Below are 19,641 nucleotides of genomic sequence, written 5' to 3' on the forward strand. Positions count from 1 at the left end.
AAAGATGTCGTCTACTGAGACAGCGGATAGCAGTGATACAAGCAGGTAAGGCAATATATTAACGGAATTAATCATTTAACATGTATTCTATTGCGAAAGTTACTGTTACAATTCTATAATTAGATATATTTCTTGCGTGCTATCTAGTACACGCTGAGAGTAGTGAAGTAACTAAAGTTAGCTAATCATAAATAGCAACGCTGTTCAAAGCGTTTGATCTGACAGCGACATATGCAGTTGTGTAAGTTAGTAGACGTTTGTCTCCCCCTTTGTAAAGTCAGGAACAACCGGAGTACGTACCGCAGGGACGGAAAAACATTATTATTCAGAGGTTATATGGCCATTGGTATAAAATGCTAACGTTACCCTTTCAACAAAACAGTTGTTTGGTAAACATTGAAAAAGTGGAAACATTGAAAATGTTGAATTATCTTACCAGTCTAGCAGAAAACAGGCAACTTCGGCATCGCCTTGAAAACATTTGTCTTTCAACAGTGCCTTCCATCTGGTAATAGATACACCGATGTTTATCCTGGATTTCTGCCGCCGTTTGTCTCTAATTCGTCTGGCAGCATCACGTTTGCGCTTCTTTGACGACGGAGATTCAGCCTCTGTCGGCGCTTGTGCACAATACGCATGGTCCTCCATTTTATCAAAACTTCTAAGACAGAACAATCAATTGCTTCAGCTAGACGACGACTACTCCTCCTCCTCTCCATACTACGACTTACTACTTTGTGCGTCTTCAACTCAGTGATGATCTAAAAACAGCTGTTTTTAGCTGCGTCTAAAAACACACACGAAGACCAACATATACGAAACGCACTCTGTAGAGCTGTTTGTCCGTTAGAGCTTACTGTACAAAACATGGCTGCGCAACATAACAAATTCCATGTAGATAGGCCCGCTCCCTATGTAGATACAACTGGTTTATTATAAGGTAATAAAAACATAACTTTTCATTACGTAAGGTTTTTATACACATCTAAAGACACAGTTTTGTATGTTATATTGCATTTCTGTTAATAGATCATACAAAACATCCCGCACTGTACCTTTAAATTGATGATGCAACGCATCGTCATATCAAATTGAATCGTTGACATGATAATCATAGTCGAATCAATCAAATCATGAGACCAGTGACGACCAGTCACACCCCTAGTAATCACCACGTCCCAACAACGTCCAATGTTACGTTGTCACGATGAATATGGGAATCACAAAGTTACGTCACTGGAATGATATTTGGTACATCGCTGGAACTAATATGGTCTGGTCCAGATTTAACCAGTTTAACTCTGTGTATATGTATATAATAATACAATTATAGTTACTGAAGTATAATTGTGGTAAATATTAATTACTACTGTTATGAATAAACATAAAACAAAATCAATGATAATCTAAAACCTTTTAAAACTGATATGATTCATTCTGAAACTTTAGTTATCTTGATTTGTTTTGTACAGTAGGTAAAAAAGTCTTCATATCATCTGTGATTATTCCTCCTTAGAAATAAATATGTGTGTGTTTGTTATTTATTATTATATTTATGTTTGCAAACAGGAAAGGGGAGAGATTATTTGTTTATTGTGTTTATTTATTATGTTTATTATAAGATTGAAAATAAATCATGCAACATTTGCTAGTGAGTTCAGTAAAATGATAAAGTCAGTCAAATGAAATATTAACACTATGAAAAATACAATGTCAAAGGCTTTTCTCAGAATACAACTAAAGCAGTGTTCTTTTTCGCAACATTGCTGTTTGATATGGATATTTGAATGGTGCTTTTTTTGGCCATGGTTGTCAGACAGCTTCATCCTACAGTGTCTATGCAGAAACTCTGCAGGGTTGGGTGTTGAACTCCTTGCCATTTCTGTCTGCATTCTCTAACGTTTGTGTTGATCTGGTGGGTGAGCACGGGCAAGACAAAAAAGGCTATTACCCATCACTTCTATTTTAGAGCAGCTTACTATAATATAGAAACATTTGATGATCTGTAACCATGATGACCATACGTAATATAAATAAGCATATTATTAGTGCATATTTAAATTATGGTTTAGTTTAATTATTAAAGAATAGTATAATGTCTGATGGTAATGTCTTATTTACTCTTTGAATATGAATAAAAACTTTATGATGTTGATCATTGATGTGAAAATTCAACAACAATCAATTATTCTAATACACTGTTACAAACGTAAGTTAATTAATGTGTTATATTAAAATATATTATAGCGATTTATTGCTTATATTTGTAAATGTATTTACCAAGAGTCTGAGGACCACGCAAGACATTAACAGACCATATATGGCCATGCCTCCAAGTACTACCCACAGAACCAGGTAAATGTCATGTTGACAGAACGGTTTCCTTGGGGTCTCTGTTGACAGACACGCATAAAAAAAATTAATGTTATGTAAAATATTTCCTTGTTGAGATTCTCTGTATTTTTTTTAGAACATAGCTGTATTAAAATAAGTTAAACAGTTATCTTAATTCACTATATAATGCTTCTGTCACGATCCCAGTCTGTGTTTCCCCTGTGTTGGTGAACTTTTCTGTTACTTCGTGTTCTGTGCCATGTTTTGTAGTTCTTTGTAGTTTTTAGTGTTAATTAATTCCTCCAGGTGTGTCTTGTTATCTTGTTAGTTTCTATGTATTTAAGCCCACACAGGGGAAACACAGGGAAAACACAGACTGGGATCGTGACAGCGTCAACACTGTTCAAAACTTGTTGTAATAACTATAGTAAACATACCTTCAACAAACACAATAGTTTGTGGCATCTGCTCCACTTTTAGAAATGGAGGAGGAAAGTTTCTCACTGCCTCACAGGTGTACAGGCCTGTGATATTCACTGTCACTCTAAATAGGATGAAGTTGGCACTGTCATCTGTAAAATTAACACTTAGATGGGAAGGAAAATCGCTCTTTCGGCTGTCGCTATGTTTGCTATCCAATGTGTTATTTACATTTATATAAATGGAGGTGACCTTATCTGGGCCCTTATATAATTTGAAGTCCATTTCCATTCCACTGAGTGTAGGGCAAGCCACAGGAACATTGTTGTTTAGTGCCACATACTTAACTGGTGGGAGATTGCCTACAGTGTGGAGAAGAAATGAGTTTTAGTTTTTAAAACATTATAACCTTCAGAGAGATTTATTGTTATCAGAGACAATTAGGGCTGCACGATTAATCGAAAAGGAACTGCACACGATTTTGTGTTTGACTGCGATTTTTTTTTTATGCACAGCTTGTCATTGAATTATGGTTCAATGCAGCTGCATTTGAAAGCCAGAGGGTGCTCTCATTGAGAAACTCCAAAAATACGTATAACAAGGAAATACCATCTTCCTATCCACACTTTCTATCACTGTTTTTCAAGCCTCCTCAGGTATTTTCATGATAATAACATATATTCATAATTTACATTCATGCATTTGGCAGATGCTTTTGCGATTTACATTGTATTATACTAGACATTTGTTTCTAAGTATGTGTAATCCCTGGGATCGTACCCATGACCTTGGCATTGCTAATGCCATGCTCTAACCACTGAGCTAGAACAATCATAATGATTGTGACGGGTGTTGCTTTTCAAAGCACTTTATAAGCGACTCAAACTCGCAGTGCTTTTAGATCAAGCAGCATTTACTTACTGATCACAGAACCGTGCTTCACGAACAAGCTACGCATAAAAACATAATCGCAGTTTTTGCAGCTTGTCCTGTCCAGACTGGACTATTGCAATGCGCTACTGGCTGGACTTCCAGCTTGCACAACCAAACCTCTACAGATGATCCAGAATGCAGTGGCAAGAGTGGTCTTCAATGAACCGAAGAGAGCACACGTCACTCCTCTCTTCATAAAGTTACACTGGCTCCCTATAGTCGCTCGCATCAAATTCAAGGCTCTGCTATTGTTCTACAAGACCACCACTGGTTCAGCACCCCATTATCTTCACTCGCTAATCCAGACTTATGTACCCGCCAGATCCCTACTGCAAACGAACAACGTCTTGTAGTGCCATCCCAAAAAGGTAAACAATCACTCTCACGTACCTTCTCTGGATCGGTTCCACATTTGTGGAATGATCTGCCTGCTGCTACAAGATCATTAGATTCTCTAGCAATCTTTAAGAATCGGCTGAAAACTAATCTCTTCCATCAACACCTCACCGATCAGTTCTGACTTCTATCTCTTTTCTACTCTTTCTATAAAAAAAAACTTAGCTTTGTATACTGTGGTGGGTTATATGAGACCAGAGTGGTATTCCAGAAAGCTGGTTATGTGACATACCTGAGTAAGTTTAAGGGTTAGCTATCTGATAACCCCAAATTTTGGTTCCAAAAACTGAGATAACTTTCAAGGTAAGTAAACATAGCAAATTACTCTCTGAAGATAACCTGCTCCGGAGCATATTATGTTCCTGGGTTAGTTCATGTTAAGGAAATGTTACTAAACTTTAGGGGTTCTCTGCGCATGTGTGCATTTTTGATGAGCGTCAAGTGGGCGTGAAAGCACAGATTACATATAATATATTATAATTTTACAGCAATATTACAATTACATTTCCAATCTCACCCATCGCAATTCAGCATTCACAATTAATTTTATTATTAACTTTATTATTTAACCTTTTAAAATGAAATTATCTTTAAATAAAATAATGTAAGCTGTTATTGTTAAACTTTTTGTATTTATATTAAATACTGTATATACTTTGAATTAGGTATTTTAAAACATCACTGAATAAAGATACACACCTTACAATTTGCTGTTAATAGTGAAAGTATCTTAACTGCAGAGCAATTGCATATCATTACTCTTGTCCACTTATTAGGCAATATTTGATGCATTGGATCAAAGATAGTTGTGGCCTAATGGTTAGAGAGCCAGATTTAACACTCAAAGGTTGCAAGTTTGATTCCCAGGCTGGTAGGTTTCCAAGGCTTTATTAGGTGACCCCCAATGAGATCAACATGACATATTGTTCACATATTTAAATTCTTATTATAATTTGAAATCAGGTTTTTCATACTGACTGTATTCCTAAAAAATGTCTTTCTGATCCTCAGCCTCCTCCTACAGTTTAGTATTGAAAGGCCTTTCTCCAAACTACAATTAGACTTTCAGGATAGCCCGTTTCCACCACTTTTAACATTTGGAAAGCCATGGCCTTTTAGCAAACAAAGTCAAAAGAAACAAACAAAAAAACAAAATGAATGTGTATTTGAAAGAGATACACTCCATGTTACATTTGGACATGTGACTGGGCCTAACATTTTAAACCTCTACCTCTGTCACAGCAGACCTTCATCCTCTACTGCAAATTAATTATCACACATAGTGTAGTGTACTGAAAAGCATTACACATTTTTTTCCAAAATTATGATCAATGTAGTAGTTTCTAGAATTAAAAGAGTCTCCATTAATATGAGTACATCAGCAACTGTTGCAAATAAAGCAGATACAATGCAAAGTTCGTTTTCAGAAAACCAAATAAAGCTAGATTTTTTTACATACAGAAAAGTAACCTATCCTTTAAAAATATAAAATGTATTGTTTATTTGCAAATGCTTAAGTTATGCCATTAAAACAGCGACGTCTGCTGACGGACACCATGCTGCGTTGTCTCGGGAACATGCCAGCTGAAGATAATGAGGAAATTACGTCGCTTCCTTTGCCAAGTGCATACCAAACGTCTACATAATGGCATGTAAATGCCTTGTTAATTCCAAAGTTTAATCTCCAATGGCTCTTCCCTTCGAAGGGAGTAGAGCATAGGAATGATGACTTCATTTGGAATTTTCTTGTGACAGCTCATGACGGTTCGGTATGAATACGTATACCGTTACACCATTAGTAATTAGCATTAAACTAGCCAGTGCAAAACACGTCTGGTTCTGATGCAAAGATATATGTCTTGCTAAATATTTGCTAAGGTACTCTGTTTAGTTGCTAGGGAGTGGTTTAGCAGAAGAAAATGCCCATGAAACTGGGATTGTTTATCCTACTCTGGTAAATTTCATAGGTATTTTGTATGGCACATTACTTTGCATCACAGTGTCATATAGACAAGGAGGTGGGCTCATTTAGCATCAATTGGCAGTGGCCCAGCCACAAAACAGAGTAGGGGTGAGCAGGGCACAAACTCTGTTTTGTTGCTAGGGAGTGGCTTGGCAGCTGCCAATTGTTGATACTACATGCGACGAGTAAACAAACACACCTCCCATGTCTCTACGACGTTCTGATGTAGAGGTATATCTCTTGCTGTCTGGCTGCTAGGGTACACTGTTTGGGAGTGGCTTGACAGGTGCCAGTGGTGATACTCCAAAGGCTGCTTCCCAGTGTGAATGATATAAATTACCCACATACCTCTATGACATTTAGATTAGAAGACATCTGTCTTTTGGTGCCTCTGACTGAAAAGTCTTTGATTTGCCAGCTGATGCACCTTTAGATAATATGATTAAAAAGCTAACAACCATCAGTGTGACAATTATATTATTTGCATGAAGACACATCAACATACTGGTGTATTTAACATTAGAATTTTATTTGTATAGACTTCGATGTAAATAATACTTTTTTCACAGTGGCCACGAGTGAACTGTCAACAGTGATGAGGTATAGTCTAGGGCTGTCACGATTATGAAATTTGATTGACGATTAATTGTCTAATAAATCATTGCGATTATTGCAATTAATTGTCTGTTTTAGGGCTTTGGCAATTAATTGTGTTTTTGAGCTTTGACATTTAATTCTCATTCATTTTTGATTCTGCGATTGAAACGACCATATTGTTCTGAATACAAGACTATGTTTTTTTTCTTGGAAATACATCGGAAAAAATTGGGTCATCATATATTTAAGGTTTAGGCTTTACCTGTCAATAATACAACCACCAAATACTTGTAAATGAAGTAAATTGATCAGGTGTGAATTGAAGCCACCATTAAAATACTATCAGTCATAGAAAAGCTTCTAGTCTGTTTTTTCTCACTTGCAAGACTACAGTAAAATTTTAGTTGTGTGTTAATGAAATTTTGGTAGACTGGTTTTCACACTGAGATTTGCTTAAATAATATTAAATTGTACTGCAGGTAATTTGTATATGTTTTAGTTTTTTTTAAGTGATTGTGTTGTGGTGGTACATTTTACAAGTATTACCATGCTTTAGTAACAATATATACAATAAAATATGCAATATGCAGATGCACTACAGCTCCCCCTAGTGTCTTCTATAGAGATGTGCGATAATTGATATGATCCGAAATCATCGCGATGAGGTCAAACAATCGCGATGAGACGATTATTTAATAATCGTGACAGCCCTAGGTATAGCTAAGAGCGCTCCAGACCAACCTTCCGAACGTATGACTTACAGAAGGTATACTTAACTAAGAACGTTTCGGGAAACACATATTAACGATAAGGTACAGCTTAAGGTATAACTTAAGAATGACATAGTGATAAGAAGGTTTCGGGAAACGCGACCCTGATCTGTTAATTGTTTCTTCTAAATTCTATCTTGTAAATATTTGTAAATACTGTTTATTTTGGGAAATTATGGAGTTTGACGCCATCTTTTGTTTTGTTAATTATTTGATATTTGTTTCTAGTGAGGGAGTTAGGTTTATATATTGTAATTTTGTTTTCGGGTTTAGAAAAGATGTTTGAAAAAAGGAAATTTGTTTATTATTTTGGCTATGTCAACTCCTGAATCATAAGTCCCAAAGTGTAAAGTCAACAAATGTATTATGATTTAACCCATATCTAACTTTATTAAAATTGGAGTCTAAAGAAATGATCTTGTTACGATAAAATTGACATTTACATTTAATCATTTATTAGATGCTTTCATCCAAAGTGACTTACAAATGAAGTAAACAATGGAAGCATTTGGCACAACATAAGGACAACAAAAAGAATAAGCGCAGTAAAACTGGTCTCATATAGCCTACCACAGTAAGTTTTTTTTTTTTTAATGGATAGAAAGAGTAGAAAAGACATAGAAGTCAGTACTAATCAGTCAGGTACTGACCGAAGAGATGTGTTTTCAGACGATTTCACACGAAATGCCCCGAAGGACTGACAACAGGGAGCTCGAGCCTCCCAGACAGCCACGCCCCATTCGCGAGCTCGTCCTGTCAGAAGTGTAAGTACGAACACCACTCTAGCACCTTATGTGGCGTAGCGACGAGGTTGCAGAACGAACACCATGGCGCACTGAGACAGAAAGGTTCGGCAGGAATTAGAGTCGCCGTCGTAGAGTGGTGGGTTGTTGGCATGTGGTTCTGGCTCGAGGGGAAATCCATTGGAGACTGAGGCCGCGGCACTCAGAGTTAGTCACCGCACAGTGCAGTTCGGAGACCTGGAGGAGGAGATCTGCGACTTGAGCGTTAAGGACATCCACGTCCTGCGTGGTCGCGTTGAGGCGTGATGCCCCAGCATAGACCCCTGCTGCTGCAGTGCGTTTCGTAAAGGATCCATCTCCGCTGATTCTTGTGTCTGGTCAGACCCTTCTGGAATGAGATACCAGTCGACAGACTCAATAGCGGGAGAAACAGGGTTTTATTGACATGGTAGAATAAACCAGACAGTCGATAGTGACACCACCAGATGCACGGAGATCGACAGGACCGCCGAACAGCAGACACCCTCGTACGTGAGAGAATTCGAACCACAGAAGTCCTGGGGTGGGGAGAATGCTCGACCCGATGACACTCAGAGAAAAGGGAGAACTGCTTCCGCAGAGATTCAGAGGCGGGGAGAATACTTGACCCGGCGACACACGATGTATAAGAATCAGTAGTCCAACTGATCCAGTGATGATGGGTGAACGAGTCCGGGACGCCAACGGGTACTGAGGAGAGGGCAGAGGAAAATAACAAGAGATGGCAAAAGCTAACAGAAAAGGGTACCGGAAGGAAAGCAAGACTAGGCTAAGGCAGACTAAGAGAACGTCTCGGTTATGACTGTAAACTCCATTCCCTGATGGAGAGAACAAGACGTTGTGTTGAGAGACAGACTGGGGTTTGATCTTGAGAACCTATCATCTCTGGGCTTTGGCGAATGGCACACGCACGCCAGTCCCCGCCCCGTGCATACGGGTATAAAAGGGAGGTGGCGGCGGTCATTCATTCACCCTTTGGGCTGAGGAACCTGAGAGACATCTCCCGTTCACTGCAGCGGGTCGGCGAAGCGTTGTGGCATGAAGACACAATGTCTCATTCCCTCCATCAGGGAACGGAGGTTACAGTCGTAACCGAGACGTTCCCCTTCAGTCGGTCTCTCGACGTTGTGTTGAGAGACAGACTGGGGACCTATCTTTACACCCCACGGCGCTGAGCCGTATCACGACCTCCAGCTGAGCGACACTGAATGGACTTAGCGAGTCACAATCTTCCAGTGGGATCAGTACTAGTAGCATACTGAGAAGTTTGTACCGACGGCCATCACGGACGGTGGCGTTCGTCTCTAGTAGCGAGGCGCTGTATGGAGCCGTAAGAACACTGGGGAAACACGGCTCTCCTCTTTGAAGAGTGTGTTACGGAGGCCACATCCTACCACAAGGGGAGGTTACATGTGGAGACACCAACATGGTCTCACCAGTGGGGAGAACAACATGTGAGAATTTGTGTCAGCCCGAATGGGGGGATAGAACCCAGGTGGGTTAAACCACCGGAGGGGAGGTCACAGGTTCACCGACAGGGGAACCAAGAGTGAGGAACTCAACATACGGGACGACCCTGTAGGGGAGTCACTACGTATGGGGCAACAGTCCTAGTACAGGGGGCAACAATCCTAGTATAGGGGGCAACAGTCCAAGTATAGGGGTCCACCTGAGCAGGGGCGACCCTACCAGTACTGGACTTGGTTCTAACAGACCGCTCCGCCCGGTCTGTTACCATAATGCCAATGCTTAGTGATGGATGGCGTGCGGTCGAAGTCGAGGCGCAGTACGCGTACTGGACACAACACGTTGGAGGTTGGGTCTTCGTCCCCTGCGGGGAGCACCTTCAGGTTCACCACCTGGTCCCGGAAGGGAGTGGTGGGAACCTTGGGCACGTTACCGGGCCGGGGTCTCAGGATAACGTGAGAACTACCGGGCCTGAATTCTAGGCACCCAAGGGACACGAAAAATGTCTGGAGGTCCCCCACCCTCTTGATAGAAGCAAGCGCCATCAAGAGTGTCGTCTTCATTGTCAGATGAGGAAGACTGGGGTATCTGAGGGGCTTGAAGGCTGTACCAAGGCCCTGTAAGACCACATTAAGGCCCCAAGAGGGTACGGAGCGCGGTCGAGGTGGATTCACCCTTCTCGCGCCCCTAAGGAACCTGGTGACCAGGTCAAGTTGGCAGAGAAACTTGCCCTCCTCGAGATCGTGATAAGCGGCAATAGTGGCTACATACACTTTCAATGTTGATGGGGAGAGGTTTCTCTCTAGTCTCCTTGTAGGAAGGCCAACGCTGACCCGATTGAGCAATTCCGTGGGTTCTCCCCGCGGGAAGAACACCAAGACGAGAAGAGACGCCACTTATAAGCGTATAGACGCCTAGTGGCGTGCTCTAGCCTGCAGTACGGTCTCTCTGACCGCCGGCGGCAAGTCTCCTCATCCCGTCCAGGGGCCAGACATGGAGATTCCAGAGGTGCCACACCGTGCCCTTCCCCGGGTCTGAGAACCAAGTCTGGTTGGGCCCGTAAGGTGCAACTATCAGTACTTGCTGTCCCTCTTCCCTGACCTTGCACAGGACCTGTGCAAGGAGGCTCACTGGGGGGAAGGCATACTTCCGCTTGTCCCGCGGCCAGCTGTGTGCTAAGGCATCCGTGCCGTGGGGTCCCTCAGTCAGGGAGTGCCAAAGCGGGCAATGGGTGGAGTGCGGGGAGGAAACAGGTCCACCTGCGCCTGGCCGAACTGCTCCCATATGAGCCGGACTGCACAGGGATGGAGTCGTCATTCTCCGCGGGGCGTCCACTGCCGAGAGTGCGCATGGCTGTCTCGTTCAGGTCACCCGGGATGAAGGTGGCTCGCAGGGACTTGGTCACCTGCTGACTCCAGAGGAGGAGGCATCGGGCGAGTCGTGACATCTGCCGTGATCGTATGCGGCCTTGGTTGATGTACGCCACGGCAGCCACGGTACGCGATGTATGCCACGCCACTCCACCCATTGCCCGTGTTTGTGCTGCACGAGGGGCCGGAGCCTCCTGAGTGCCAAAAGGACAGCCAGCAACTCCAGGCAGTTGTTGTGCCACCGCAGCCGGGGACCCGTCCACTGCCCCGATACTTCGTGCATAACCGAGACGCATCGTCCTCTCTAGCCAGCGTGACGGGCTGGTGCACTCTTGCCAAGCACCCAAGAACCGTGACAGTGGAACCAGAGGGACAAACTGCTTCACCATGCCATGTGAGGCTGGTTCGGTGACTGACAGAGCGGTCACCTTGCACGGGGCGGAACCCCGGGGAGGTTGATGGCTCTGCTGACTTACCTGCCTGGTTTTACCGCCGGCCAACGCAACATCAAGTGGAGTTTGCAAAGGGCAGCGAGAAGTTTGTCGCCCAGTGCACCGTCGTATCGAGAGTGCTGTGGGGAAGCCCAGAGAGGGAGAAGCTCTTTCGAGAGAGAGTAGGCGCCCGGCCCTAAAAAGGGCCTGGCTTGGGTGGGGGACGTGGCAGGTGGTAACCAGCTTCGACCCGCCGGCGATGACCTGGCCGGAGAGGTCGGGCCCGCTGTTACTCTCAATCCCCCTGGCTCATACCGTCAGGGCCGCTCTGTCTCCTAGGCGGGTTCCTAACGGGATAGAAGCCCTTTCCCGTGGGGCTCTGCATCTCTGGCGGGCCGTCGCTTGGAGGGCCCCAATACCAGAGGGGCCACCACGGGGGTGCGGGGCTGCTGGGGGGCAGGCTGCGCTCGGGACATCGGCGACTGATAGGTGGCCGGGTCATGGCGGAGCAGTCTGCTTCTTCACCACGGAGAACCTCCACAGTGTCACCACACAGCCCCACTTGCGAGATGAACGCATCTAGAAGGCTCGCCTTTTGAGCATCACTATGCAAGGTTGAGCCACAAATGTCTCCCTTGGACCACTATCGTGGACGTCGTCCGACCCAGGGCATCCGCCATGACCTTCGTTGCCGAGGCGCGGTCTTCCCATCAACCAGATCTTAACGCTTTGGCTTATGACCCTGATGGGCCACCATAGCATTATGAGCCTGATGGACTGCCATAGCGTGGAGGGCAGAGGCAGTTAACCCACAGCATCATAAATCTTTAACACGAGTGTAAAAGAGTTTACATGCCATGGAAGGGAGCCTTGGTCGACCCCTGCAAGTGGCAGCGTCCGTGGTGCACCGCTGCTGCACATTCCACCTGGGGGACGTCGACATATCCCTTAGCTGCCCCACCGTCCAGGGAAGTAACAGCTCCTGAGCCCGACAGACGGGAATGCGCCACGAACGGCATATTCCACGTCTTTGTGAGCTCCTCATGCACCTCCAGGTCAGCCTGGGCAAGCACGGCCGTCATCTCTGCTTTGCCTCATCTTGGGCTCGACCGCCCGGGGGCGGGACCTCCAATGGGCTTCGCATCCGATGCCAGGAGGTAGCTGTCCGACATTGACAGAAAGTTCATCCCATCCCGTTGTCGAGTCTGCCTGCTATGGGATGGTACACCGCCGCCCATCGGGGACAAGCCGGTGAGCGTGCCGGGGCACGGATGGTCCGCGAGCCGAAACTGGCGCAGTGACATATGTGGGAATCCCCAATCACCCCCGCCGCTCGCCAAAGCGGTCGACCTCGCCGAAGCGGCAGTCGTCTTCGCTCGGGAAGCAGACGGGGTTGAGGCTACATTCCAAAGAACGTAGCCGACCGTAACTGCAACACCTTAATCGACGAGCCCTGCCACTGCATGCTGTACCCCCAACATGCAATACAGGTGTCGTGCTCGTCGGTCTCGGGGATCATCATACGAGATGATAGGTTCTCAAGATCAAACTCCAGTCTGTCTCTCAACACAACGTCGAGAGACCGACTGAAGGGGAACTGTAAAATAAACAAGGCTATAACTGAGACTACAACTATGACAAAGATTTAGAGAGCAGGAATTATACACTGGCCGAAAGGCAGTACAAGAAGTCAAAGCTGGTTGACGAACAATGGTCTGACACAGGACAGGAGGACAAGAGGAACTAAAATAGGGAAATAAAATACCTAACGAGATACAGGTGAATGGGATGAGGAGTTATGGGTAAACTAATGGCCGGGATAATCTGCAGGTGCCTGGCGGGGAGACACGAGGGCGGGGAAAATGACGTAGAAACCGAGCGCATGGGGAACTGTCAAAACAACGAGCACATGTGCTCAACAGAAAACATCATACATAGTGCTCGGATCAACCAGGAAGTGACCAGGATCACGACACAAATTAACAACATTAATTGTATGTCAGCGTGCATATGAATTATAAACATGATTATGTCAGTATAAAAAGTAAAAGTAAAGTAAAATCAGTATATTTCTTACAAAATTGATATAAAAAACATATTGGATTAAACAGTGAATAAAAAATCAGTACCTTAGATGTCTAGCCCACAATGTTCCTATTTTTAGGAGAACTATTAGTTATCACAAGTATAGTACACTACACTGTAAAAAATGCCTGTGAAATTAACAGTGAAATTATGTAGTTTTCACGGCAAAAAACTGTTGTCAGAAAACGTCCGTAAAAATATGGGAAAACACTAAAATAGTTATATTAATAGTTAACTCCATAGTTATTCCACTCTATTACCACCTTCACTTCCAGCAGTCGTGGCCTAATGGTTAGAGAGTCGGATTTGTGACCAGAAGGTTGCTGGTTCGATTCTTAGGGCCAGTGAGTAACGACTGAGGTGCCCTTGAGCAAGGCACCTTACCCCTACTTTCTCGCACGCGGGCGCTGCAGTAATAGCTGCCCACTGCTCTGGATGTACGTGTGTTCACGACTTGCTGTGCATGTGGTCACTACTCACTGGATGGGTTAAATGCAGAGGTCACATTTCGGGTATGGGTCACTATACCTGACAAATAGGTCACTTTCACTTCACTTTACAGACACCACTGTCACTTTATTTCTGTTGTACGTCTACAAAAGTTCTTATTGAGAATTAACACAAGTTTACATGTTGATGTTTTTTGTTGAATCACCATTATGGTGATGAGTGTATGCTTTAGTTGGGATCTTGACCCTTTGCTTTTTATGTTAAAACTTTCCCTAATTTTTATAACTATGCATTGAAACAGAAACAGGTGGAAAAAAGCTAAGCAAAATTGATTGCATGTCATTTTTTGTTGGGAGTGTCATTGCCTGTTTTAGAGTTTACACTGAAAAAAAAAATCTATTGGATTTACTTATTTTAATGTGTACATCGGTCCCACATGATCAGATTGTGTTGAACCAACTTAATTTTCCTTAATTAATTTTTGTGTGTCAGACCAACACATTCAATTTATATTACACTAGTTAAAACAATCATGTTGATTGAAAGTGTTATTTCTCATTAATGTAAAACAAATTAATTGTGTAATGTTGAAGTATCTTCATCAAGTCATAGGTACAGATTTTCATTTGTAATTCCAACTGAATTTCTGAATGCTAATATTATTATATTAAGTAACTCTCACACGATTTCTTATTGCTTTAAGTAAACTTTATCCAAATGTATTGTTACTGTGTGTAAATGTGTGAATACAAAAATCATTAAAATACATAGGGACTGACAAAAAAGGCAAATAGTTTTGTAATGAAGTCAGGTTGTATTGAATTGTAAAACTTCAGTTTTTAACAAACACTGTAAATGCAGTATCAGTATACAGCACAGTATCTATCAGTACAGCATTGTAAAAGAAATATATTATATATATATATATATATATATACATATATATACACACACAAATCAACAAAACCCATAACTACCGTTAGGGCTGTCACGATTATTAAATAATCGTCTCATCGCGATTGTTTGACCTCATCGCAATGATTTCGGATCATCGCAATTATCGCACATCTCTATAGAAGACACTAGGGGGAGCTGTAGTGCATCTGCATATTGCAAATTTTAGTGTATATATTGTTACTAAAGCATGGTAATATTTGTAAAATGTACCACCACAACACAATCACTTAAAAAAACTAAAACATATACAAATAACATGCAGTACAATTTAATATTATTTAAGCAAATCTCAGTGTGAAAACCAGTCTACCAAAATTTCATTAACACACAAGTAAAATTTTACTGTAGTCTTGCAAGTGAGAAAAAAACAGATTAGAAGCTTTTCTATGACTGATACCGTAGATCATGGTGAACTGTCTAATTATTAGATCATCTAAATCAACAACATCCATACTAGACCCTATACCTACAAATCTACTGAAAGAGATGCTCCCAGTTATTATAGATCATCTTCTTAGCATTATTAACGCATCTATGACACTAGGATATGTATCTAAAGCATATAAGGTGGCTGTTATAAGGCCCCTTGTCAAAAAAACCCAACTTGACCCTAAAGAACAAGGTAACCACAGACCTATATCGAATCTACCTTTCATTTCTAAAGTACTTGAAAAATGAGTGTCAACTCAATTATGTTCCTTCCTCCAAAGGAATGACATCAATGAAGAATTCCAGTCCGGATTGAGAGCAGAGTACAGAGACTGCTTTGATCAGAGTTACAAATGATCTGCCTTTGGCGTCTGACCATGGCTGTATCTCATTTTTGGTGCTGCTATACCTTAGTGCTGCATTCGACACGATTGACCACAGCACACTCTAGACTCGAAAATTACGTCTGCATTAATGGAATAGCTTTAAAATGGTTTAAACTTTACTTATCCGACCGTTTTCAATTTGTAACAATAAATAATGAGGTGTCACGCAAATCACAAGTCCAGTACGGTGTACCACAGGGCTCAGATTTAGGGACTGCTCTTCACACTATACATGCTACCTCTAGGAGATCTAATAAAGCGACACGGAGTTAGCTTTCACTGCTATGCTGAAGATACTCAACTTTATATTTCCTCGAAGCCTCACGAAACACAGCAGTTCAAAAGAATAATGGAATGTATAGTCGATATATAAAAAACTGGATGAGTAACTTTTTATTACTTTATTACTCGGACAAAACAGAAGTGTTACTTATTGGACAGAAAACCGCCATACGCAACAACCAAGAATACTGTTTAACTATTGATGGATGTTCCATAAAAACCTTGTTGTCAGCAAAGAATCTTGGCGTTTTTATTTGATAGTAATCTGTCATTTGAAAGCCATGTTTCCAACACCTGTAAAACTGTGTTTTTCCATTTTTAGAATATATCTAAACTATGTCATATGTGGTCACTATTAGGTGGCTGCCCATGGACCTATTACAAAAACTCCAGCTAGTTCAAAATGCAGCAGCCTGAGTTCTTACACAAACTAAAATGTATGAGCGTATTAGCCCGGTTCTATCAACATTGCACTGGTTACCTCTTATGCAACGCATTAACTTCTTACTGATCATCTATAAAGCCCTACACGGTTTAGCTCCTCAGTACATGAGTGAGCTTCTCCTGTATTACAGTCCTGCAAGTTCACTACGATCTCAGGGCTCCGGTCAGTTGGTACTACCTAGATTTTCAAAATCAAGTGCAAGTGGTAGATCCTTTTCCTATCTAATGCCTAAACTTTGGAACATTCTTCCTTGTACTGTCTGGGAGGCAGACACACTCTGTCAGTTTAAATCTAGATTAAAGACGCTTCTTTTCAACCTTGCATACACTACACTTCCATAATACAAATCCTCTGAGGGTTTAGGCTGCATTGGTTAGATCAACCGGAACCGTTCCCATAACAACTGATGTACTTGCTGCATCAAAGAGTGTAGAACAGTACTCTACTCTCAGCTGTCTTATCTCATTGTTCCGAGGCTACCGCAGCGAGCAGGATGCAGTCCATACCCTGACTTGGTGGAAGAGCTGAGAGAGGGAAGCGGCGACCCGACAAGTCCTAACTACAAAAATGTCAACTGCTATTAGGTTATTAATGATTTTACTATGTTTGTTTTCTTTTTATTTAGCCTAGTTGCTGCAGTTTTTGCCAGAGGGGAATTGGTTCCCCTGGTTGGGCCTGGGTTCTCCCGAGGTTTTTTTTTCCGCCATTGGAGTTTTGGGTTCCTCGCCACCATTTGCATACTGTTTTGCACTGTTTGCCTGACCTGCTGACATCAGCTTTAAAATTTCAACTTTTCGTATTTATTAATATAACTTTAAAATGTAACATTCTTCTGAATTTATTTATAATTACATCTAGGAATATTTGACCTGTGTTTCTCTCTTTTATCTTAAATGTGTGCTTCTCTGAGACAACTGTGTGTGTGTGTGTGTGTGTGTGTGTGTGTGTGTTGGTGTTCATGTTTGTATATCCCGGTGGGGACCTAAACCTGAATACACACCAACACATGGGGACTCGTGTCACCGTGGGGACCAAAATTGAGGTCCCCAGGGGCAAAAAAGCTACTAAATTGTACAGAACAATATTTTTTACAAATCTAAAAATGCAAAAAGTGTTCTATGATCTTTAGGTTTAGGGATAGGGTTAGGGATAGGGGATAGAATATACAGTTTGTACAGTATAAAAACATTATGCCTATGGACTGTCCCCACGGCGATAGTCAACCAAAGCCTGTGTGTGTGCGTGTGTGTGTGTGTGTGTGTGTGTGTGTGTGTGTGTTCATGTTTGTATATCCCGGTGGGGACCTAAACATGAATGCACACCAACACATGGGGACTCGTGTCACCGTGGGGAACAAAATTGAGGTCCTCATGGGCAAAAAAGCTAATAAATTGTACAGAACAATATTTTTTACAAATCTAAAAATGCAAAAAGTGTTCTATGATCTTTAGGTTTAGGGATAAGGTTAGGGATAGGGGATAGAATATACAGTTTGTACAGTATAAAAACATTACGCCTATGGACTGTCCCAACGGGGATAGTCAACCAAAGTCTGTGTGTGTGTGTGTGTGTGTGTGTGTGTGTGTGTGTGTGTGTGTGCGCGAGTGTGTGTGTGTGCGTGTGCGTGTGTGTGTGTGCGTGTGTGCCTTCGTGTGTGTGTGCCTTCGTGTGTCAGTGCGTGTGTACATTGTGCTCAAGTTGACTTGACTTGATGTGCACAGTTGTGTATGTTGCTTAGGTTTTTTGAGATGAGTGATTTTGACTGTGGTCAGTGTTAAATATACCAGAGATTATTATGCACATTTGCTGTTATTCTGTGTAACAGTGACATCAGATACTGTTGCTTGCCAGCTGGCAATGTAGCTGGCACGTCCCAGGCATTATTTGCATTTCTATTTCCATTACTATTTTGGTAATTACATGACCTACGGGTATGGTAAGTGGCACTTTATGCGCACATAATTTCATTACCAATCAAATTTTGATTAACAATAATGAATTAGCTGCCGCGTAGTATTTAAACATGCGTGTTTAAAACGTTTTTTTAGTCAGGACATTTGAATCTGTTGATTAAATAAGCCAAGAGATATTTAATAAGCTACATGCAGGACACTCTCTGCTGTATGGGAATGTTACAGTGCGCACCTCCTGCCCGCTCAAGTTCAGAACAGTGCATGCACAGCTGGGCTGTGTCGGACAAGAGTACCGATAGTTTATCCGAAGTAAGACATGTTTTATTTTACAATTGTCATTTAAGTAAATATCTTGTATTTGAAGTGCTTTTTGTAATGTTTTTGCTTCTGTAATTATTTATCTGTCGTGAATCATCCTCGATGCTATGATTTAAATAACTGTTATATAAAGTTAAGTATCTGAACAAACACCTTGTTGTTCATTTAAATGTTTGTAAACTGTTAAACTGTTTTGAACGCGATTTGATATGTTGCTGTCAATATGTTGGTTTTATCTATACAAATGAAAAGTATTCCAATTCTGAGTCTGTCATTATATCTTATTTAAAAAGTCTCTAAAATAGTTATGGGCAAATAAAGACAGGTTAAATTAGTTGTACTGCGAGTCCGCCCAAAGAATATTACTAACTGGTTACCAACAAAATGTTTAATCCATTACGTTGTCACGACGTGACCATGACCAGCAAATTACGTCAAGATGTTACGTCGAAGCTACGAATCCAGGAATTTTCAGTCGTCAGTCACAACGTAAGTTTGGCCACTACAAAATTTAAAATGCTATTAGATTATTAATGATCATCTTAAATCTATAATTTACCTTATTGTTTATTTTTTTAGCCATGTTGTGCATGCACTGTCGCGCTTGTGCAGAGGCAGCAGCTTTTGCCAGAGGGGAACTGGAATCCCCTGGTTGGGCCTGGGTTATCCAGAGGTTTTATTTCTCAATTAGAGTTTTGGGTTCCTCGCCACCGTTTGCATACTGTTTTGCACTATTTGCCTGGCCGGGGGGCTGCTTTAGAATTCGAATTTTAAAGTTTTACATAATTAATAGTGCATATAGGAATTTATAGTCTGTTTAATATTTGACCTGTTTCTCTCTCCTTTATCTTAAATGTGTGCTTTCACTTTGCGTGCTTGTCTCTGTGTGTGTGTGTGTGTGTGTGTGTGTGTG

The 19,641-nt window shown here is 42.0% G+C and overlaps 1 protein-coding gene across 1 annotated transcript in view; it reads right to left on the reverse strand.

Moving 5' to 3' along the window:
• Window positions 1-1,594: 1,594 nt before the first annotated feature.
• si:dkey-1h24.6 (uncharacterized) overlaps window positions 1,595-19,641 on the reverse strand; it is a 23,398-nt gene continuing 5,351 nt past the window's right edge. The window contains exons 2-4 of the mRNA XM_057327920.1: window positions 2,772-3,116; window positions 2,281-2,393; window positions 1,595-1,912 (exon numbers count right to left, since the gene is read on the reverse strand). Coding sequence (XP_057183903.1) covers window positions 1,823-1,912; window positions 2,281-2,393; window positions 2,772-3,116 — 548 coding nt within the window. The 3' untranslated portion in view covers window positions 1,595-1,822. The remainder of the gene's footprint in view (window positions 1,913-2,280; window positions 2,394-2,771; window positions 3,117-19,641) is intronic.

This window comes from Triplophysa rosa, unplaced genomic scaffold (genome assembly GCF_024868665.1).
Source record: "Triplophysa rosa unplaced genomic scaffold, Trosa_1v2 scaffold326_ERROPOS99425, whole genome shotgun sequence".
NCBI lineage: Eukaryota > Metazoa > Chordata > Actinopteri > Cypriniformes > Nemacheilidae > Triplophysa > Triplophysa rosa.